Source organism: Moschus berezovskii, chromosome 10 (assembly GCF_049115385.1).
Source record: "Moschus berezovskii isolate FMDL1 chromosome 10, NW_MosBer_1.0, whole genome shotgun sequence".
Classification (NCBI taxonomy): Eukaryota; Metazoa; Chordata; class Mammalia; order Artiodactyla; family Moschidae; genus Moschus; species Moschus berezovskii.
The window spans coordinates 88,985,738-89,009,486 of record NC_142469.1 but is presented as its reverse complement, the minus strand read 5'-3'; the positions used below and the strand labels follow the sequence as shown (position 1 = coordinate 89,009,486).

The following is a 23,749-nucleotide window of genomic DNA, read 5'->3' as shown; positions in this document are numbered from 1 at the left end:
GAAACAAAGTTGCTTTTTTATGTCCAGCTACCATTGCGTTAGCAGCAATGATGTCAGAAACATGGATGATCTCCATCTATCACATAATAAACAGATTTGCATGATGCAGGAGACCAGATCCAGAGACAGACAATACCTTGAGGCAGAGCAGGAAAAATTCCTGCACGTTAAAGACTTCTTGGGACGGTTTCATGTTTCCAATGTGGGGGTATGGGTTAGATCCCTGGCAAAGAGACTAGGGTCCCACATGCCTTGAGGTGTGGCCAAAAATTTTAAACAGAAAAAAAATTTTTTAAAGACTCCTTACCTGCTGTCAGTAAAAGCAAAGAGCAGAAATGGCCCCAATCATCTGCTACCCCTACCTTCCTCCTCTCAAAACCCACCCAAGTACGCTTGAGCAAAGTAGCCACCAAATACCCAGATTCCCTTTCAGGAAGAGGTGAACAACTCTGGTTTTACAGCAAACAGACAAGAATGCAGGATATAAAATCAACACACAGAAATCACTTGCATTCCTATACACTAATAATGAGAAAATAGAGAAATTAAGGAAACTATTCCATTCACTGTGGCAACAAAAAGAATTAAATACTTAGGAATATATCTACCTAAGGAAACAAAAGACCTATATATAGAAAACTATAAAACATTGGTGAAAGAAATCAGAGAGGACACTAATAGATGGAGAAATATACCGTGTTCGTGGATTGGAAGAATAAATATTGTAAAAATGAGTATACTACCCAAAGTAATTGATACATTCAATGCAATCCCTATCAAGCTACCAATGATATTTTTCACAGAACTAGAACAAATAATCTCACAATTTGTATGGAAATACAAAAAACCTCGAATAGCCAAAGCAATCTTGAGGAAGAAAAATGGAACTGGGGGAATTAACCTCCCGGACTTCAGGCTCTACTACAAAGCCACAGTCATCAAGACAGTATGGTACTGGCATAAAGACAGGAATATAGATCAATGGAACAAAATAGAAAGCCCAGAGATAAATCCACGCACTTATGCACACCTTATCTTTGACAAAAGAGGCAAGAATATAAAGTGGAGAAAAGACAGTCTCTTTAACAAGTGGTGCTGGGAAAACTGGTCAGCCACTTGTAAAAGAATGAAACTAGAACACTTCCTAACACCATACACCAAAATAAACTCAAAATGGATTAGAGAGCTAAATGTAAGACCAGAAACTATAAAACTCCTCGAGGAGAATGTAGGCAAAACACTCTCTGACATAAATCACAGCAGGATCCTCCAAGACCCACCTCCCAGAATATTGGAAATAAAAGCAAAAATAAACAAATGGGACCTAATTAAAATCAAAAGCTTCTGCACAGCAAAGGAAACTATAAGCAAGGTGAAAAGACAGCCTTCAGAATGGGAAAAAATAATAGCAAAAGAAGTAACTGATAAAGGATTAATCTCCAAAATATACAAGCAGCTCCTGCAGCTCAATTCCAGAAAAATAAACAACCCAATCAAAAAATGGGCCAAAGAACTAAACAGACATTTCTCCAAAGAAGACATAAAGATGGCTAACAAATACATGAAAAAGTGCTCAACATCCCTCATAATCAGAGAAATGCATCAAAACCACAATGTGATACCATTTCACACCAGTCAGAATGGCTGCTATCCAAAAGTCTACATGCAATAAATGCTGGAGAGGGTGTGGAGAGAAGGGAACCCTCTTACACTGTTGGTGGGAATGCAAACTAGTACAGCCACTATGGAGAACAGTGTGGAGATTCCTCAAAAACCTGGAAATAGAACCAGCATATGATCCAGCAATCGCATTCTTGGGCATACACACCAAGGAAACCAGAATTGAAAGAGACACATGTCCTCCAATGTTCATCACAGCACTGTTTATAATAGCCAGGACATGGAAGCAACCTAGACGTCCATCTGCAGATGAATGGATAAGAAAGCTTTGGTACATATACACAATGGAGTATTACTCAGCCATTAAAAAGAATGCATTTGAACCAGTTCTAATGAGGTGGATGAAACTAGAGTCTACTATACAGAGTGAAGTAAGCCAGAAAGAAAAACACCAATACAATATACTAACGCATATACATGGAATTTAGAAAGATGCAAACAATAACCCTGTATACGAGACAGCAAAAGAGACACAGATGTATAGAACAGTCTTTGGGACTCTGTGGGAGAGGGTGAGGGTGGGAGGGTTTGGGAGAATGGCATTGAAACATGTATATTATCATATGTGAAATGAATCGCCAGTCCAGGGTCGATGCATGTTACAGGATGCTCGGGGCTGGTATGCGGGGATGACCCAGAGGGAGGATAAGGGGAGGAGGGAGGTGGGAGGGGGGTTCGGAAGGGGGAACTCATGTACACCCGGGGTGGATTCATGTCAATGTATGGCAAAACCAATCAATATAATATTGTATAATCAGCCTCCAATTAAAAAAAAAAAGAATACATGCAAAGTTCATGGAAGAAACAAATAGGGATATCCAAGCACAGAAAGGATCTTAAGAATACTGAGGACATAGGCAGCTAAATAATGTCTGGGCGGCATTTGTGATTGTTGCTGTTGAGTTGATAAGTCATGTCTGACCCACCATGCTCCTCTGTCCATAGGATTTCCCAGGCAAGAATACTGGAGTGGGTTGCCATTTCCTTCTCCAGGGGATTTTCCCAACCCAGGGATCGAATGCACATCTCCTATATTGACAGGCAGATTCTTTACCACTGAGCCACCAGGAAAGCCACTGGGTGGCATTTATCCGTTCCCAAATCCACTACATTATCCATCTTCCAAAAAAGAAGTAAAGTAACACAGACCAGCATAGAATAAAATATAGTAAATATATTAGTCAAGGACTTCCCTGGTGATCCAGGGGTTAAGAATCCACCTTCCAATGCAGGGGTCCATGTTCATTCTAACTTGCTGCTCAATCTCTGGTCAGGAAACTAAAGATCCCACATGCCACAGGGCAACTAAACCCTCACACCACAACTAGAGAAAGTCCACATGCCACGATGAAGAGCCTGCGTGCCACAACAAAGAGCCAGTGCAGCCAAAAACAGAATAAACACATAAACTGAAAAATATATAAATAAAATATTAGTCCATATTACAAACAATTATGAATGCCCATTCAGAACCTAATTGTGGACCAGCCTCTTACCAGCCATGTAACTTTGGAAAAGTGGCCTTTCTACATCTATTGACTCATCTGATGACAACAGAGACTCAATGTTTGGAATTATCATTCTTATCAGAAGCATAACCTTCATGTTTTCTACTGTCATAAAAGTGCCATAAAATGTCAACAACAGCTGAAAGAAAGGATAAAACAAATAAGCACTTCATCTCAGGCAGGCATATAAAAGCAAATTCGGAACTTGAGTATATGTTAGTGTCACTGCACAGAGAAAGATCTTCCAAGTCCCATATTCACCAATTCAATGACCTGAACGGATACATCCCATTCAAAAATAATGAACATGATTATACAGGAGCACACCTGCGCTTTAAGTATGCACCGTGAGACAAGCATAACTCAGCAGCAAACACAGTAGATTCTTCCTCAAGTTCCACTGCTGCTCACTGGTTAAAGCAGGAGGCATTCATCAAGAGGCAGCATTCATTTTCCTGCATCAGACACCCTTTTTCTCTCTCTTGTCCAGCTCATTCATTGGTTCACTGAGCAACACATCTTCAGAAAAACTCCTTGTGAAGCATTCTCTTGAAACAAAGGTAACTGAGACATAGTTCTGTCCTTCAAGAAGTTAATCACTCATACAAGGTAAACCAATGCCTTTATATTTTTTAAACACCGAAACAAATCCAACAGTAACAACTCAATTGCTTTATTCATTTTCCAAATTTCAGGAAAATACTGATGGCAATCTGTATGAAATATGCTTTGTGCTGTGTCCCTATTCTCCTAACTCCCCCACCCCACTCCCAATGATGACATGGTCACTGTAACTTCCACCTGGTACCTTCAGAAGCACCACATACACCTGCAGGAAGGAAAATACAGCCCATGAATCTCCTCAGTGGAGATTTTTTTCCCTTAAATTAGGTTTCATTGCAATATTATTATACTAAGCTCTAGAGACCCTGGTTCGATTCCTGAGTCAGGAAAATCCACTAGAGAAGGGATAGGTTACCCACTCCAGTATTCTAGGGCTTCCCTTGTGTATCAGCTGGTAAAGAATCACCTGCAATGCGGGAAACCTGGGTTCAATCCCTGGGTTGGGAAGATCCCCTGGAGAAGGGAAAGGCTACCCACTCCAGTATTCTGTTCTGGAGAATGCCATGGACTGTATAGTCCACGGGGTCACAAAGAGTCAAGAGTCCAGCATGACTGAGCGACTTTCACTTTCATGAAAAGACACTTAACATCCATCAGAGAGAGGCAAATTAAAATCACAATGAGAAACCACCTCACATCTAAGATAGCTAATTTAAAAAGCAGCCACAACAGAAAAATAACAAGATTGGAGAGAATTAACAAGTGTTGGGGAGCAACTGAAAATACTGGAACCCTGTATTTGCTGGCAAAAATGTAAAATGATGCAGCCACTGTGGAAAATTCTTCTGTCATTCCTCAAAATGTTACCATACAACCTGAAGGAAGGAAGGGACCAGGGCTCTTACAAATTCAAAACTGTGGTTCAGAACTCACATATAAAACACACATTCACACTCCCCACACCCATGGCCAATCACTACAAAATACTGCATATTCCTGAAAAAATACAGTTTAGGAATGTCCCACATGCAGATGGAAAGAACCATGGCCCCTTACAGGTGTAGAGTTACACCTGTAAGTACGGTGATTCAGCACTTTGTGTCTGACAACAGAGGGCAGAAAATGTCTTTTGTAAAGGTTCAGATAGCATTTCATCTAGCCTTTGCTGGCCAGGAGGTCCCGACCGAAACTTTTCAAGCCTGTGGTCATGATGTGAAAGCAGCACAGGCAGTATATGCACAGATAAGCCGAAGGGAACGGTGACTGTGTTTCAACAAACTTGATCTGTGGACACTGAAATCTGAACTTCATATACTGTCCATGCATCATGAGATCTTTTTTTGACTTTTTGCAACCACCTAAAAATGTGAAAACCATTCTTAGCTCATGGGCCATACAAAAACTGACAGTGAAAACATGAAAAGTTTAGACATAATAACAGCATGACTTACAGTATCGGTTATGTTCTAAGAGATCAATACAGATTTAAATGCATTCTTTGTTTCTTTATATAGAACTTCAAGGTAAGAAAACTGAGACACAGAAGTGGCATGACAGGCGAGAGGCAGAACCAGGCAATGATACCACAAGGTCTGACTCCAAACCCAGGTTCTCAAAGTCCATGCTGAACTGCGACTAAAATTACGAGAGCACGAGGTCCTGACATATAGGGAAGGAAACAGTTAATTACTGGTGAGGTGGGAGGAGAAAAGGACGGGGTGTATTTATTTAATGACTTCCCAAAGACAGCAAACAAGATATATACCACATGTAAATGAACTAAAAATGAAAATTCTGTTCCAAGTTCATGGCTTCAAAGCACCTCTGGTACTTTCAAATCACAGGCTCTAAACATGGGATCCACCCTGGGAAACAGCTGGAAATGTCAGAAGTCATTGCTGAATAAAAATAAAAGTTGATTCAGCCCGACAGTTAAACTCTTATTTAGATTTTTAATTCTCTGCCGAGACTTATTTGCAGAAATTTCTCTGACAGAGAGAATACAGTTTAATAATCCAATTGGACAAATATTTGGTGAATACCTTCTTTGTGCCTGGCCCTGCAGAAATACCAAACTCAAGTCACCCTCCCCATTTACAAGCGAGGGTTTCCATAGCTTTTCAATAAACACAAAATAGTACAAATGAATAATCCTGAATTTGAAAGACAAATAAGCCTTGAGCGGCATTTAGCCATTTTTGTTGTTTAGTCGCTAAGTTGTTTCTGAATCTTCTGCAATCCCATGGTCTGTACCCCGCCAGGCTCCTCTGTCCATAGGAGTTCCCACGCAAGAATACTGGAGTAGGTTGCCATTTCCTTCTCCAAGGGATCTTCCCAACCCAGAAATCAAATCCTTGTCTCCTGCACTGGCAGGCGGGTACTTTACCACTGAACCACCAGGGAAGCCCATTTAGCTTTAAAAAAAAAAAAACAACCTAAAAAGTCAATATGATAGGAATCCAAACGACAGATGTTACAGATGACTCCCTTTGGCTGCCTCTCTCATCCCCTGGTCCCCAATACGTCTTTGAACTTTCTTGACACCAGTTCTAACATCATCTTGACTTCAACAGGGACCAGCATTAATACCTACAGCTGAGACACTGTAGTTCCCAAACCTAAAACGTCAGCGGACAGAAACAAGCTGTCATGACAATGTGGGAGGTAAAAGCAGGGATCTGATGGAGGGCGAGGGCTGCAAATACAGTCACGGAAACATGATGATTCAACTGAATGTGGCCAACCAGATGGGCCCATCACACCTGGTGCATCAGTCAGCCCTACACGCTGAAGGTGACAGCTAGTGCTCAGTTCCAGCCATGTGGGAATCCCACCCACTGTTGGTAGGACTCCTGGTTTCTCCAAACAGTGGGAAATCTGAATTTATGTATATAATTTCCTGATATTTGTAATGTCCTAAAACACTGTGCCAGATGAACAAACCTTGTCTATAGACATAGTGGATCCCAGGACAACTGACTGGCGATCTCTCTCATAGGGCGTAATCACATACAGCTGAAACCTAAGATTGGTCAAGAGTAAGTTCTCTGGGGCGGAGAAGGCAATGGCAAGCCACTCCAGTACTCTTGCCTAGAAAATCCCATGGATGGAGCAGCCTGGTAGGCTGCAGTCCGTGGGGTCGCTAAGGGTCGGACGCGACTGAGCGACTTCACTTTCACTTTTCACTTTCACACATTGGAGAAGGAAATGGCAACCCACTCCAGTGTTCTTACCTGGAGAATCCCAGGGACAGGGGAGCCTGGTGGGCTTCTGTCTATGGGGTCACACAGAGTCGGACACGACTGAAGTGACTTAGCAGCAGCAGCAGCAAGTTCTCTGGGGAACTGATAAGCTCTGCGGAAAGGACACAAAGACACACACACACACACTCCATACACACACACACACACACACCCCCCACCACCATCCACAGACTAGGGACTACGATTGATTGCAAAATACCAGCAGAGTCATTATTCTGGCTCAGACCAAAAAAAAAGAAACAAAGGAATCACACCAGATTCTTTTCCTCTCACTCACTCCTCATCTCTAATCATAACCACCCTGTCGTTTCTACACCCCAACACACATTCCAAAGGTGACCACTACTCCTTACCATTACTGGCTCCACTCTCATCCATGTCTCCAATAGCAAGCCACTCATTCTCCTTACTTCTGCCTTAGAGTCAGAATAACTAATTTTAAGGTGCAGGTCACATCACATCATGTCTCTGCTTTAACCTAATGGGCTCCCATCACATAAACACAACTCAAACTCCGAATGAGAGATCCCATGTGATCCCTCCACTCTCCCTCTAATCTAATAATCTAATACTGGATTATGCTCCCCTTTCTTCAGTACTGGCAAATCACAATTATTTCCATCAGAGGTCAAGTTTTCCAGCAGTAGTCGTAGTAGTAATAGAAAAAAATCTATAAAAGATTCAATAATAGTAAAACTTAGGAAGCGCAGTTGGGAGTTCTTAAAAGGGTGACATGCTAATGCTTTGATGATACAACAAACAAACCAGAGGCAGAACTGGGACTTGGACTTTGGGGTCCGAAGATGGCTTACCCTCTGTGGTGTGCCATACTGATACTAACAAGTAGATGATGACAAACACGGTTTGTGCCTTCATGGCATTCAGAATCTAAACAGAGTAAATGACACCAGTACCAAAACAGCATGAGCAGCACAGTAAAAGGGATATATGAACTAGCTTGATTCTGCCAAATCTGCACAAATAAGAAATATACTAATAGTACAGAGACTGATTCTATTCTGTGGTTTACTGAAACCCATCATAAATAATCAAGTTATAACTGTGAACAACACAAAGAAGCGTGAACAGATAAAAGTTTCTAAATGGTTTCACCACTAACTTGTCTGACGATGGTATCTTGCAAACAAATAATAAATTTGAGCCCTTTGACACTGCGTGATTATTCTGCTACTTACTTACACTCTACATATTTTTACAACAGGATTTGAAGCAGTCTGTTCAATTCCGTGAATATCCCCACGGTTTACAGCATGCGTGTGTGAGTATATGAGTCTACATATGTCTAATTCTGTATGCATCATACATATTTATATTAATATATATGGCATCTTCTCTTGTGTGCTTGCTCAGTTGTGTCCGACTCTTTGTGATCCTAAGGACTAGAGTCTGCCAGGATCCTCTGCCCATGGAATTTCCCAGGCAAGAATACTGGAGTAGGTTGCCATTTCCTTCTCCAGGGAACCATCCCGACCCAGGAACTGAACCGAAGTCTCTTGTGTCTCCTGCATTGGCAGGCAGATTTTTACCACTGAGCCACCTGGGAAGCCCCCATAGATACGGTGCACACACACACACACACACACACACATACACAAATATAGTGTACATGTGCTGTGCTCAGTCGCTCAGTCATGTCTGACTCTTTGCAACCCCATGGATATAGCCCACCAGGCTCTTCTGTCCATAGGGCTATTCCAGTCAAGAATACTGGAGTGGGGTGCCATTTCCTACTCTAGAAGATCCTCCCAACTCAGGGATTGAACCTGAGTCTCTCGTGTCTCCTGCATTGGCAGGTGGATTCTTTACCACTAGAGTCACCTGGGAAGCCCATATAGTGTACATGCCATCATATTTTTGCATTCTTCTCAGGTCAGTCTGATGCCCCAATCAATTTTAAAATGATGCTCCAGCATCTGATAACATATTGTAAGTTTTATAGTCTCTCTCTCTCTTTTCTTGTGAGTGATTTTTTTGCAAGGAGTTATTTTAAAAACTCAAAAAGAAGTGAATGATTTACTTTAATACTTCTTTTAATATTTTAAAAAAGAATCTTTAATTTATGAATCCCAAATCTCAGTACTAATAAAAATGTACCTCTTGTAATTCTTTTTTTTTTTTCTTAAAAATCAATAATGTATCAGTGAGCACTATGTACAATGTTATTTTGGTTAATTATGTGAATGTGTAAAAGGATTTCTTGTAAGTATTTTACAACAAAAATGTACTTTTTCTCTTGATGGCAGAATTAAAAGTGGTTTGAAAAAGTTTCTTTGGATTTACTCTCCCATCTAATTTTTGTAATGTGTATTACAGTATAAAATAAATATACACTGAAAAGGTGAGGTGAAGCGAAAGTCATTCAGCCGTGTCCAACTCTTTGTGACTCCGCACTCTATACAGTCCATGGAACTCTCCAGGCCAGAATACTGGAGTGGGTAGCGTTTCCCTTCTCCAGGGGACCTTCCCAACCCAGGGATCGAACCCAGGTCTCCCACACTGCAGGTGGATTCTTTACCAGCTAAGCTACCAGGAAGCCCAATTCGTTTAAAAAGTGGTATCAAAGGGGCTTCCCTGGTGGCTCAGATGGCAAAGCGTCTGCCTGCAATGTGGGAGACCCGGGTTCAATCCCTGGGTTTGGAAGATCCCCTGGAGAAAGGAACGGCAACTCACTCCAGTACTCTTGCCTGGAAAATCCCATGGACGGAGGAGCCTGGTAGGCTATAGTCCATGGGTTGCAAAGAGTTGGACATGACTGAGCAACTTCACTTCATCAAGGTCCATCTAGTCAAAGCTTCAGTAGTCATGTATGGATGTGAGAGTTGGACTGTAAAGAAAGCTGAGTGCATTGCTTTTCCTTTTTATGTAAAGTCGACTACATTTAAGGCCTCAGTGGATAATGTTTTCCATATCACGTAGGTTTTAAGACTTTGTATTTTTGTTATCTTTCTTTAATGATGTTGTTTTTAAATGCCATGTACTCAGTGAGTGATATAAATACATTGTAAATTTCAGTTTTCTAATAAAAAATAAATAAATAAATAAAAGAAAGCTGAGTGCCAAAGAACTGATGCTTTTGAACTGTGGTGTTGGAGAAGACTCTTAAGAGTCCCTTGGACTGAAAGGAGATCCAACCAGTCCATCCTAAAGGAAATCAGTCCTGAATATTCATTGGAAGGACTGATGTTGAAGCTGAAGCTCCAATAATTTGGCCACCTGATGTGAAAAACTGACTCACTGGAAAAGACCCTGATGCTGGGAAAGATTGAAGGCAGGAGGAGAAGAGGGTGACAGAGGATGAGACGGTTGGATGGCATCACCGACTCGATGACATGAGTTGGAGCAAACTTTGGGAGATAGTGAAGAACAGGGAAGCCTGGCATGCCTGAGTCCATGGGATCGCCAAGAGTTGGACACAACTGAGCAACTGAACTGACTGAACTGATCTCTAGTAAAAATTAAGCAAACTGATGAAATTAGGTTCATAACAATCATAAAGCGTACAGCTTAATGGATGGAATGAAGAGTGCACAATCTTCAGTGCCTACTTTATGATTCAGTCCCATGGCGAAAGAGCGAGAGCCGCACTGCTTTCAGCTGAAAAGCAAAACAAGAGCAATAAAATGCCAAGGAGGCCAGTAAGCACCTTGACAAAGGAAAACCAGCAAAATGCGCCACAGTCACTTAAAGAACGAGTGAGTGCATGGCTCTCGGCCAGTCTCTTTAAGAATTCATGGTGGTCAGCACAAGTCCTTAGGAGCTGGACAAGATTCCATTTAGAAGCTTGTTTGGAAGAAGGGAGGGCAAGAGGAAAAGGAAGGAGAGAGATTCTGGAGAAGCATATGGCTCAGGCAATCCAACTCACATCACAGTAGCTACACAGCAGTGATAACTGCTGTGCTTACAAAGGAGTCAAAGTAATGAAGGTGCATATGCCTTAGAAATTATAGAATACCATAAAATACAAGCTAAATCCAATAATATCTTTCAGAAAATCAAAAGTAATACAGACTGAAGTAAGTCAGAAAGAGAAAAACAAATGCCATATATTAACGCATACATATGGAATCTAGAAAAATGGTACAGATGAAACTATTGTGCAGGGCAGGAATAGAGACACAGAGAACAAACATATGGACACAAGCAGGACAAGGGGGATAGGATGAATTGGGCGATTGGGACTGACATATATACACGACCATGTGCAAAACAGACAGCTAGTGAGAAGCTGCTGTATAGCACAGGGAACCCAGCTGTGTGCTCTGTGATGACCTAAATGGGTGGGATGCAGGGTGAGGAGGTCCAAAAGGGAGGGAATATATCTATACATATTCACGTCTTGGTACAGCAGAAACTAACACAACATTGTACAGCAATTACACTCCAATAAAAATTACTTCATTATTTTAAAAGTCATACAATATGTAACAAGCAGTGGCTCAGAAGGTAAAGAACCTGCCTTCAATGCAGGAGACCAGGGTTTGAACCCTGTGTCAGGAAGATCCCCTGGAGAAGGCAACGGCTACCCAATCCAGTATTCTTGCCGGGAGAATCCCATGGACAGAGGTGCATGGTGGTCTATAGTTCATGGATAGAACTGAGCAAGGAACACAATCCTAAAAGAAATCAATCCTGAATATTCACTGGGAGGACTGATGCTCAAGTTGAAGTTCCAATCCTTTGGCCACCTGATGCAAAGAGCCGACTCACTGGAAAAGACCTGATGCTGCGAAAGATTGAAGGCAGGAGGAGGGGACGACAGAGGATGAGATGGTTGGATGGAATCACTGACTCAACAGACCTAAGTTTGAGCAAACTCCAGGAGATGGTGAAGGACAGAGAAGCCCGGCATGCTGCAGTCCATGGGGTCAAAGAGTCAAACATGACTGAGCCACTGAACAACAAAAGGCTCCCACACCCAGCAGCCAGGGGCAAGGCCACTTGCACACTCCATGAACAAATAACCAGGTGAGGTCTGTTGAATCAATAAGCAATACAACTCATTCCATATATACTCAACTAGCAAAGCAGTGGAAATGGCTGCAGAATCCAGTGCCTCAACAGACAGGCTTCCATGGAAAAGGGCAAGGCATCAGTTAGGGCATTGATAGCAGTAACGTAAAGGTAAAGAAAAGATTTCTTTTGTTTAATAAAGGAGAGGGGCTTCCCCGGTGGCTTAGTGGTAAAGAATCCACCTGCAATATGGGAAACCTGGGTTCGATCCCTGGGTTGGGAAGATCCCCTGGAGAAGGGAAAGGCTACCCACTTCAGTATTCTGGTCTGGAGAATTCCATGAACTGTATAGTTCATGGGGTCGCACAGAGTCGGACATGACTGAGCGACTTTCACACAATAAAGGAGAGGCAGTCACCCTGCCTCTTCCTTCTCTTTAGGGTCTCTCATTGAAGACACAACAGGCCTAATTTGGGGGTCAGGAATTTGATAAATCCATCTTCAATTTTCCAGTGCAAAATAACAAAGACCTCAAAATCATCTCAGAAATCTCTCAGGAGATTGACAGGAGACCAGCACAAGAAGCATCCATCTGTCCTTCCAGGAGAAACACACTTACTGTTCTTTGTTCTACTTTATTGTATGTTTGTGTGAAATTCTGTCCAGATTTCTGGTCTTTTACCAACTGTCTGTGTGCACCTCAACTGATACAAACATTCAATAACAAATTGTGTTTTCTCTGTATTCTGTGTTGAGTAAAGATCTTTTAGTTGACAGGATTTTTTTATTTCCCCAACAAATTATAAAAATAAAAATAGCAGTGTCAGCTCCCCCTACTTCCCACCCAGTCTGACTCCCACCAGGACTGGTCATAGTTGAAAAGTGGCTACCAGTAGCCATTGGAGCTAAAAGCTTCCTAGCGCAAGTACAGTTGAAAATGGTTCCTAGATCTCCTAGCCCTCTTTAACAGAAAGAGCTTCTTTTCCCCCACAAAACCACCATCTCTTTAAGAATCCTCTCTTTAACTCACTGGCCCACAATGTCTTAGGTCTACACATCCATGTGCCAATCAGAGCCCATTTCTGAAGGTGGAGATGGTGGGGTCACGTGGGCTGAATGCAAAAGCACAAGGTAGGTGGCTCTGCTCTCCTCTCTCTAGGTGAAGGCTGAAAAGCCATTTCCTATCAGCGGATCAATCCCAAAATTGATTATCAATGACAAAGGCTTAGCATATACTACCAAATTTCCAAACTTGTTTAACGATTACAAATACTAAAGTTCAGTCGCTAAGTCATGTCCAATTCTTTGCAGTGCCATGGACTGTAGCACACCAGGCTCCTCTGTCATCCAGTCATCTGCTATCTCCCAGTTTGCTCATGTCCATTGAATCAGTGATGCTTTATTTAACCATCTCATCCTCTGCTGCCCACTCCTTCTTTGGCCTTCAGTGTTTCCCAGCATTAGGATCTTTTCCTACGGGTCGGTTCTTCGCATCAGGTGGCCAAAGTACTGGAGCTTCCGCTTCAGCAATTGTCCCTCCAATGAATATTCAGGGTTGGTTTCCTTTCGAATTGGCTGGTTTGATCTCCTTGCCACTCAAGGGACTCTCAAGAGTCTTCTCCAGCACCACAATTCAAAAGTATCAATACTAATAGGCTCAATCCAAGTTATTTATTAAATCCTCAATATGTACAAACACAGCATGTTAAATACTGTTTAATATACATATTTTAACTTAACCACAGTAACTAAGTGAAGGTCATGTTTGCAAGTATGTTTGGAACCAAACCAATCAAACGATGAAAACAACGGCAACAAAAACCAAATATTTATATAATATAGCTAAAACATGTCAGGAGGCTGCTGAGGAATATGAAATGGACTGTACTGTTTGCTTTAAAGGTACTGGTGAATAGACATAAATTGAACGTTAAGGACCCACGTGAATGTTTTATGGCCCCCTAAAATAATTAGTTGAGCCACCATACACATATTCATGAAAATAAGTCAATAGTAAACTCAGTGTGTAACTCCAACTCAAATCTCTACTACAGATGTTATTTATGGTCAAACAAGGAAGCCTGTACAGTCTCCCTCATGACACTAAGAAGGGGACTAAACACATAGAGGCAGCTTTTGTTGCACTCTCCTACACATCCTTTCCCACTCCTATTTTTGTGACCCTCCACATCCAGTGTGAACAGAGTTGCAAACAACAGGACACTGAAAGCAAAGTCCCACTGTCTCCAAATGGAATAGACTGGAAAGGCTCTTCACATTGAAATGGTTTAAAAATGCTTCACAGATTTCCTTTCTGATGTTCTATACATTTGAAGTTCAAGTTTGGAATAGTAAAGAAATGAAAACTTGGCTCATCTTTGTCTTCGAAAAAAGAAAAGCAGAAATCTGCCCAAACTGAAGTTCAGCAATTTTAAGTGGACCTATTCTCTTCCTAACCTTTATTCTTTAAACTTCTTTTGAGAACTGCCTCACCAAACTGATAAAAGAGCTTCTGCAATTTGTACATCTCTGTTCTGACAGATGAGCAGCTCTGAAAGTCAGCCAAAGAAAATGCAGGCTTAAAGTCAGAACAAATTTCCAAACACTGAAAGAGTGAGGCCTTCGCTGCCTCCCTTGGGAGAAGAATCTGCTAATAAACGAGCCTCTTAAAATCAGAGTGAACAAAACACTCAAACTTCACCCACCAGACCATAGAATAAAGTGGGCTTAATGAGCCAATGCCTTTTTCCATTTCTGCTTTAAAATATATGTACAGCACAGATCAGGGGTACCACAAATTGGAAAGGTCCCTGATATTAATTTAGCATTCCTAGGTAATTATAATCTCCTATAAAGTTTCACAATAATGCCTCAATATTTCTTAGCAATATAAGGCAAGTAATTACGCTCCAGTGTGTTTTATAGCTAAAGGAGTAAAAACCGAGTGACCTGGCAAAAAAAAAAACTGGCTAATAATTTGCCCGAGGTCATAAATAAATGAGCAGCATACCCAGGAATAAGTGTTTAATTTCCAAATTCTCAACTCCTCTAGATAATCATTTTTTCCTATTCTTTCCATAACTTCTCAAACCCAACAATCCTAAATTATTCTATACTGTGTGATTTCTCAAGATAACCTTGACTCCAAAGTGCCATGTATTCTGTGACATACTAACAAGGACTTGCAGCAAAAAGAATATATATGTATAGTAAATGCTGTCTTAACTATGAAAGTATTACACAGTATTCTCAAACTCTTAACCAAATCCCTTAGAGAGGAATGAATGGAGCAGATTTTAAGTTTTAAAGTTCATTTTTCATCACTGTGAACTCGGTAGGTGCATCCTATTTGAAGAAGCCTCTCCCATAAATAAGAGAATCATATGTATTAAATCCAAATGATTTAACAATCTTTCCAGCACTTCTCCAAGACACCAGGTAAATGTGGAAACTTTGCATGGCTGGATTTGTTTTTGTGGATAAATGCAGCAAAAGCCTTAATGTTTGTTTCCATGAAATAAAGCAATTTATGCCATTCTGCACTCAACTCCACACTCTATTCCATCTATTTCCAAGACAACCACTTTCACCTGGTTTTTGGACATATATATTGTTAGGCATTTAAATGTATGTTTCTGTCACTGCCATTCATGTATTTACTAAGCCTACAGACACTCACTGCTGCTACTGCTGCTAAGTCACTTCAGTCGTGTCGGACTCTGTGCGACCCCACAGACAGCAGCCCACCAGGCTCCTCCATCCCTGGGATTCTCCAGGCAAGAACACTGGAGGGGGTTGCCATTTCCTTCTCCAGACACTCACTGAATGCTTACTAAATGTTAGAGGTTGTGCCAGTTAATAAAATAGACAATCCCTGCACCCATGGAACATACCACTGTCTAGAAAAGGGAAGACAAGTATTTTGAGATTCAATTAGTTAAAAGAAAATTACGGTGTTTCAAAGGTTAACACTTTAGCATGCAGAGCATATCTGCCCAAGTCTGGGAGCTCAGAAAAAGTGTCCTTAGGAAAGTCACATTTAAGCTCAGGCAAGAAAAAGGAGTAGGAGTTGCCTGAAAAAAGATGGAAGAAGGAGAATGTGCTAAAGCCATGAGAAGGTCCATTGCAGTGGCCAGAGTATGCTGCTGCTGCTTCACTTCAGTCGTGTCCGACTCTGTGTGACCCCATAGACGGAAGCCCACCAGGGTCCCCCGTCCCTGGGATTCTCCAGGCAAGATCACTGGAGTGGGTTGCCATTTCCTTCTCCAATGTGTGAAAGTGAAAAGTGAAAGTGAAGTCGCTCAGTCGTGTCCGACCGTCAGAGTATAATGAGCTAGAATAAAGCGAAATTAGAGTAGATTGGAAACGGCAACTTCTTAGGCTCTTAAAAGCCAAATAAGAACAAATAGAGAGCCATTGAAACATTTTACTGAAGAGAAAGAGGTATTTAGGCTTACACTTTAAGATACACTCCAGCTATTCTGTAGAAAATAGAAGGAAGGAGATAGATAAGGTGAACCATGGAAAGGAAGACCTGGTGGTAGATTATGATAATGGCCCACATATTCAGGGATAAATTTCCCAAATAATAAAGTCGTGACTCTCAAACAAATGTATTAAAGTACATTAAAGGCTTTAACTCATTAAGCAATCAGGAAACCAGTAAGGTATTACAACTGGTTCAAAGAAAAATTTTTAAAACAACATGTTAAATGCAATAAAGGAAAGTTGAAATAAATTGACAACAGATGCAAAACCTAGTCTACCCAAGGGGAAATAATCAATTGCTTTTCAGCCACTCTGCATTTTTATGGATAAGAATCATTTCCATTACTATCCATTTTCTACAACCCACTGAGTTGTACAGTAGCTCAAAGATGATGGAAGGCAGATATAGCATATGGCTGAGCTGACAGGATTCCCACAGATTTTCTGCCCATCATAAAGGCTTTTAATTATTCTTAACTCAGATAAAAATGACTTGGCAAAAGGGGGTGTCAGTGTCAGGAAAGATGGAGAAAAATGGACAATGTTGAATGTATATGGCACTAGAATCAACAAGATTTGGCATTTGAGACTTTGGTTGGAGTGGGGGGATGCTCAAGAAGGAGATGTCTAGGGAAGGAAATTAAAACAAATTCCTAAATGGCAGAAGATGCCATAAGCATCTACTTGGATTTCTCAGCACAAGGACAAAACTGCTCTGTAGAGAGACTCACATTGCACGGAAAAAGTAGACTCGATCAATAATTACATTTTAAAGTCCCACAATATGCCAAAGGACATGGATAAAAAAGAAATGAAATAAAATCCGTTCCCTTCAATAGTACTTTTTTTTTCTCTTGCTAACCTCTGGATTACCTAGTGACACCATGCCCAAATACAACCTGATCCCAAACTCAGCAAGAATCTGTGGGGAGTTTATGGAAATCTTCCAGTTCAGAACTTTTACTCTCTTTTCTGATCATCAGTGTGGAAGCAGCCCGACTTTCAGAATTAAAACAACCAGAAGAAAGGAAACAGTGTGCTTGAAATTTAGTGTGACAGTTATGAGCTCTCCTCTTTATATCCAAATAATCACAAATCCTTTGATAACTGTGTTCTAGGCTCCTCCAGATTTCCTTCTAGACTTTGATTTCTTACCAGAAGTAATCGGAAAGGAAATGTTTCCAGGGGCAGCTCTACTGTGATATTTTTCTCCAAACAATCTTTTAATCGTAGCCATAATAAAAAAAAAAAGCAAACCTGTTCTTGAAAAAAAAAAAAACCTAATGGTGGTCTTAAAAAAAATTGTTCTTGAAAACGATAACAAGCTTTTAGCTTCCATGTCAGTCTACATAACTGGACCTTTTACTATAACTGATAACGTTACTTAATCATTTCATTGTCTTGCTAATAATTACAAGCTTCCTGGGGCAAAGAATTTACATGGGCCTTGAAGCCTTCAATTAATATTACAAAATAATATATACATTATAAATGTATACATTTAAATATCAAGTCCACTAAATAAACTATTCCAGTACTACTGGGCTTTGTGTTCAGATCTTTTTAAAGATATCAGTGCTGTACTTAGTTGCTCAGCCGTATCCAACTCTTTGCGACCCCATGGACTGTAGCCCACCAGGTTCCTCTGTCTATGGGATTCTCCAGGCAAGAATACTGGCGTGGGTTGCCATGCCTTCCTCCAGGGGATCTTCCTGACTCAGGGATCAAACCCAGGTCTCCAGCATTACAGGAGGATTCTTCACCGTCTAAGCCACCAGGGACACCCAAAGATATCAATGAACCATGATAAATACTGAGTTACTTCTTGAAAGAATTTGGTGGGGTATATGACCCACATGATCAGTAAATACTGAGAACCATCCAGTGAAGAAGAAGTCCCAGGGCAATAACAGAAGGGAGGATATTTTTAAAGCTCAGAGTGAGAGTACTTGGGCAGCCCTGGGTTCAAGGGTCTAACCTTGCATGTATCAGCAATGGCTATGGACCTGGAGAAGGAAATGGCAACCCACTGCAGTATTCTTGCCTGGAAAATCCCATGGATGGAGAAGCCTGGTTGGCTACAGTCCATGGGGTCGCAAAGAGTTGGACACGCCTGAGCGACTTCACTTCACTTTATGGACCTGGAAAGGACGTGGATCTGCCGGTGATGCCCCAGTCAATGATCTATCATGTGCTGATAAGGGAATGTCTTGTCTGGGCAATAATGATAAGCTTAAACATTTTCAGCTATTCTTGCTCAACTGTCATCTCTATTCTACTTTTCCTCTGTGTCCTACCGCACTAACTACGTCTCTCTAGTCTCACAAATGGGAACAAAGTAATTCACCTAGTTTCAAATGTTACCTAAATGCAAGCCTATCAACACTACAAAGTTTTCAAATCAATCTTCAAAATCAGCCCTAAGGTGATACTTCCACAATGACTCAAGCTGCTAAAAACAGGTCTGCTTAACTTGCTCCATCTAGAAAAGGACCATATTAACCTCAGTAATAGTCAAAATAGAGAATCTCACACAACTGAGCACTCATGAGACCCTTGGGATAAAATATCTCCTGTATAGACTCTCTTCGTTCCTAAAACCATGTTGCCCATAATCTGGTCCACATGAAGACGATTACCTCAACAGTTTTGAATAATGTTCAATTCAAAGCACCCAGAGGTTAACTGTACCTCTTGAACAAAACAAATAAAATTTTACCAACAATCACCTATGTCTGCTTCAGAGTAACCCTACACACAAAACCACCAATTATGGAGTAATTCTCTTCCTTGACCCTCTATCAAAGTCAGGCAGTTTTCACATTCCTTACATTCTCAGAAGCAAGATAAAATATCCCTCAACAAAAACTTGGAAAACCTAAAAATACACTGCAATCAAATAATCAACTGTAAATAGTGGGACGTGGAACAACTTTTAAACTGTACTGCAAGTCAAAGTAATCTTAAAACATTCTGATTTTGCCTCAAAGAAATGCCAATGTTTATTTTCCTGACCTTCGCAACATTCTCAAACGGAAAAATAAGAAAATTTTAAAATTAAAAACCCCAAAACAAGGTTTCTCTGAGAAACCTTTGGGTTTTTGCATAGTCCTATAATCGAAAAATCTAAAAATTCTTCTCCCATCTCAGATTTAGAAGACAAAATTCCAACTCCAATGACCAATGAATAATTATATTAGAACAAGTTTAAAAAGAGTAATATCAATTTCTCTCTTCAGCATTCTTGCTCCTAAAAAAATATTAATCAAAACTTGATTATGATCCAAGTGGTTAGAAATGCTGAGAAAGAACAGATTTGGGGGAAATAAATCAGGAAGTTCACAAGGAAAGCAGCACAGGGCAGTAAACATTATTAGCCAGACCCATCAGTATGACAATCCCCAAACACTGCACAAGGTAGAAAAGGATACCTGAATGACAGCAAATTGATTTTAACCAGGCAAAAATGAAATCATCATCTTTATAGCTAAGTAAGCACAAAAATTTCCCAATGAGATATTATTTCCTAAATGCACCAAGAAGTCACAGAATCCAAAGCAGCAAGCTAGCAGCTTCATATCTAGAAAATGCTGTTGTTATTTTTTCAGTCACTAAGTTGTGTCCGGCTCTTTTGCAACCCCATGGACTGTAGCCCGCCAGCCTCCTCTGTCCATGAGATTCTCCAGGCAAGAATGCTGGAATGGGTTGCCATTTTCTTCTCCAGGGTATCTTCCCAACCCAGGGACTGAACCCGTGTCTCTTCCATCTCTTGCACTAGAAGGCGGATTCTTTATTGCTAAGCCACCTGGGAAGCCCCTAGAGAATGTTAGATAAAAATACAGAGCTTTTTACCATGAATGTTTATACCATGAACTTTTTACACCAGAATTTCCATTTAAACTTATTATAGACAGTAAAGGAAAAATAAATGTATCTGCATATTCAGAAGATTTCTGTTAGGTCACATTTCCTGGGGAAAATTCACTGCACCTCCAACCAAACTCTATCAACCAGAATGAGGCCTCCAAATCATCAAAGTATTTGAAAGTCTCCATTACCTTTGAAAATCGAGCATTTATCCATTTGGTAAAGGTTTTCTTCTGCACATCATTGTGTTCATCTGTGGGAGGCAAGGAGAGAGAAGGGAAAATATTAGAGTTTATAGTTTTACTCAGGTGCTAAATAAGATTATCTCCATCCTGGAGAGTTTTACATTGTCTATTAGTAGAGTTCCTGAGGCACAATGATCCATAGTTAATGAAGAAGGGATGACTGATGAGTTCAATATGTATGGAGTCTGCTAATAAACATCCATAGCAGAGGGAGGCCCAGGCACCTTTCCAGAGAAGCTGGCTTTCTCACCCCACATCTCAGCATATTGCCACCAACCATTAAATCCACGTTCATGAGAAAAGAATCAAGACCTTGCTTTCAAAGTAGTATATACATATACACATAGATTTTCTGTTATATTTTGTTTAAATACAGTTTCAGTATGACAAAAATGTTATAGCATGTTCAAGATAAAAAATGGAAGTTCTCAGAAACTCATGATTTCCCCCCTTTTCATACAATTCCTATAGAACAAAAACTACTATAAAGTTTATAGTTAATTCTGTAACCCATTTTCCTGTATTAAGACTGACATGACAAAGTTTTAATGATCCTATCTTTGAAAGCAATCTACACCCACCACTGGGCACATACCCTGAGGAAACCATAACCAAAAAAGACACCTGTACCTCAGTGTTCATTGTAGCACTATTTACAATAGCTAGGACATGGAAGCAACCTAGATGTCCACAGACAGATGAATGGATTAAAAAGTTGTGGTATATATACACAGTGGAATATTACTCAGCCATAAAAAGGAACACAACTGAGTTCTAATGAGGTGGATGAACTTAGAGCCTATTAGAGCGAAGTAAGTCAGAAAGAGAAAGAGAAATTTCACATATTAACACATATATTTGGAATCTAGAAAAGTAGTACTGATGGACCCATCTGCAGAACAGCAATGGAGATGCAGACAGAGAACAGACTTGTGGACATAGGGTGGGAAAAATTGAGAGAGTAGCATTAAAACATATACATTACCACATGAAAAACAGATAGACAGTGGAAATTTACCATATGACACAGGGAGCTCAAATCCTATGCTCTGTGACAACCTAGAGGGGTGGGAGGGGATGGGAGATGGGAAGGAGGTTTAAGAGGGAGGGGACACACATATGCCTATGGCTGATTCATGTTAATATACGGCAGAAACCAACACAATATTGTAAAGCAATTATCCTCCAATTAAAAATAAACAACCTCCCTTAAAAAAAAAAAAGGAATCTACACATTTTACAAGCAGAGAAATCACAGCAGTTTATTATTTTTTTTAATGACTAACAGTTTGAATTACAAATTCATTTTCCAGGTCAAACAAATAAAAATTGACCTTAAAATAGCTAAAGCATCCTGAACTTCTTGAAGATGGGCAAAGTGATCTAGTTAGGTATAAGGAAGTCATGTAAAATGGGAGTTAATAACACTTACAAGGCACTGTGAGGGCTGGTGGATACAAGCGGAAATACTTGGCAAAGAGCTGGCATTGAGCTCTTTGTTGCTATTCTAGTTATAATTATTATTATAGTATATGTGTGAACAAGACAAAAATATCCACGTTACCCTTTCTGTCACTTCTAATCATACCCTCTTCGATTGCTCCTCAGTTATCTCTTGAAATGAGCAACAGTCATTGTTGGCATAAATCCTACCAAGGAGCATGTTAACAGTCTCTGAGTTGTTCTAAAAGCTGTGTAAGGAATAGTTGGAATAATGCAGAAAGCTTGTGGTACTATCTGAACACACACACACAGAAACACACATCTTGTTCCACTACTGTCCATACTGCCAGGCTGCTTCCCACATGATAACAGTAAAATAGTAACAGAGAAGGCTCAAGTGCGCTGTCCTCAATGCATCAATTTCAAAGAGCTGCCTTCAACCCAGACCTTCTCACTCATCTCTAATAGCATAATTACAAGTTCAACCACGACTTTACCAAGTTAGTGGGATCTTTGGGCCTTATTCTGTTCTGGAAGGAGAGCTTGTAATTAAAAGGTCACTCCTGGAATAAATAGAGCAACAGTTTCAGAAAAGAGTGCCCTTCTACAGATCCATAAAGGTAACTGGAGACTGACTCTGAAACACAAAGAGGGCAATGGATGAAAAAACTGAGCTAAGACTCAGTCTTTCACAAAGGACAACACAGTCAGCATCAGCCTCAGTTTCAGGCTTTCTACCATCCGATCAATGCCACATATGAGCCATTTATTAACCAAGGGGACTTGCTGACACACTCTGAATGTCCCATCACATCGAAGAGAGACAGAGCTGAGATTACACGTAGTGTGTAAGGCACACACCAGCCTGCACAGTGCTATACCAGCCCACTAATATGAATTTAATCTTAAATATGTGTTCAGAGTACATGGCAAATTCAATTATTTTGCTATGAACAAATATATATATAATGGTCGTAAGTATTACATTTTCTCAGATCCATAAAATTCATTGAATTTAATAAGTTTTACCAAATTATTGGGAATTTGGGAAATTCTGAGAAGCAAATTTTATCTCACATTTTATTTCTATTTTATTTTTCTACATTTCTACATTTTTTTAACCTCTTTTCTGAGCATTTAACCTTCTTACTTTCAAAAAATGTATTAAAATAGCTAATAAATACTATATGCGTTCCCCTCCAGAGATAATGCAAACAAAGAAATGAGTACCTGTCACCTTATCAAATGATGACTGTGTGGGTACTAAGTCATTTCAGTCGTGCCTGAGTCTTTGCGACCCCATGGACTATAGCTCACCAGGCTCCTCTGTCCATGCGATTCTCCAGGCAAGCGTACTGAAATGGGTTGCCATGCCCTCCTTAGGGGATCTTCCCGATCCAGGGATCAAACCCTCATCTCCTGAGTCTCCTCCATTGGTAGGCAGGTTCTTTATCACTAGTGCCACCTGGGGAGCCCCCAAATGATAACTAAAAACCTCCAGTTGTATCACATATAGAATGAGATCAACTATTTAAAATAGGTTCCCATCATACAGAGATATTTGTAAAAATAAGAAGCTAATGTTTCTATAATAGTCTTTATCTTTGGTTCAAATAAAAGTCTGAATATATGTCTAATTAAATAAATGATATGAAATGAAGTTATTGTTGTTTAGTTGTGAAGTCATGTCCAATTCTTTTGCGACCCCATGGATTACAGC

At 40.4% G+C, this 23,749-nt stretch overlaps 1 protein-coding gene across 10 annotated transcripts in view; it reads right to left on the bottom strand.

Moving 5' to 3' along the window:
- UTRN (utrophin) overlaps positions 1-23,749 on the bottom strand; it is a 567,941-nt gene that overhangs the window by 436,401 nt on the left and 107,791 nt on the right. For all 10 annotated transcript variants that reach the window (XM_055433618.2, XM_055433617.2, XM_055433621.2 and 7 more), the window contains one exon: positions 20,533-20,594. In XM_055433618.2, coding sequence (XP_055289593.2) covers positions 20,533-20,594 — 62 coding nt within the window. The remainder of the gene's footprint in view (positions 1-20,532; positions 20,595-23,749) is intronic.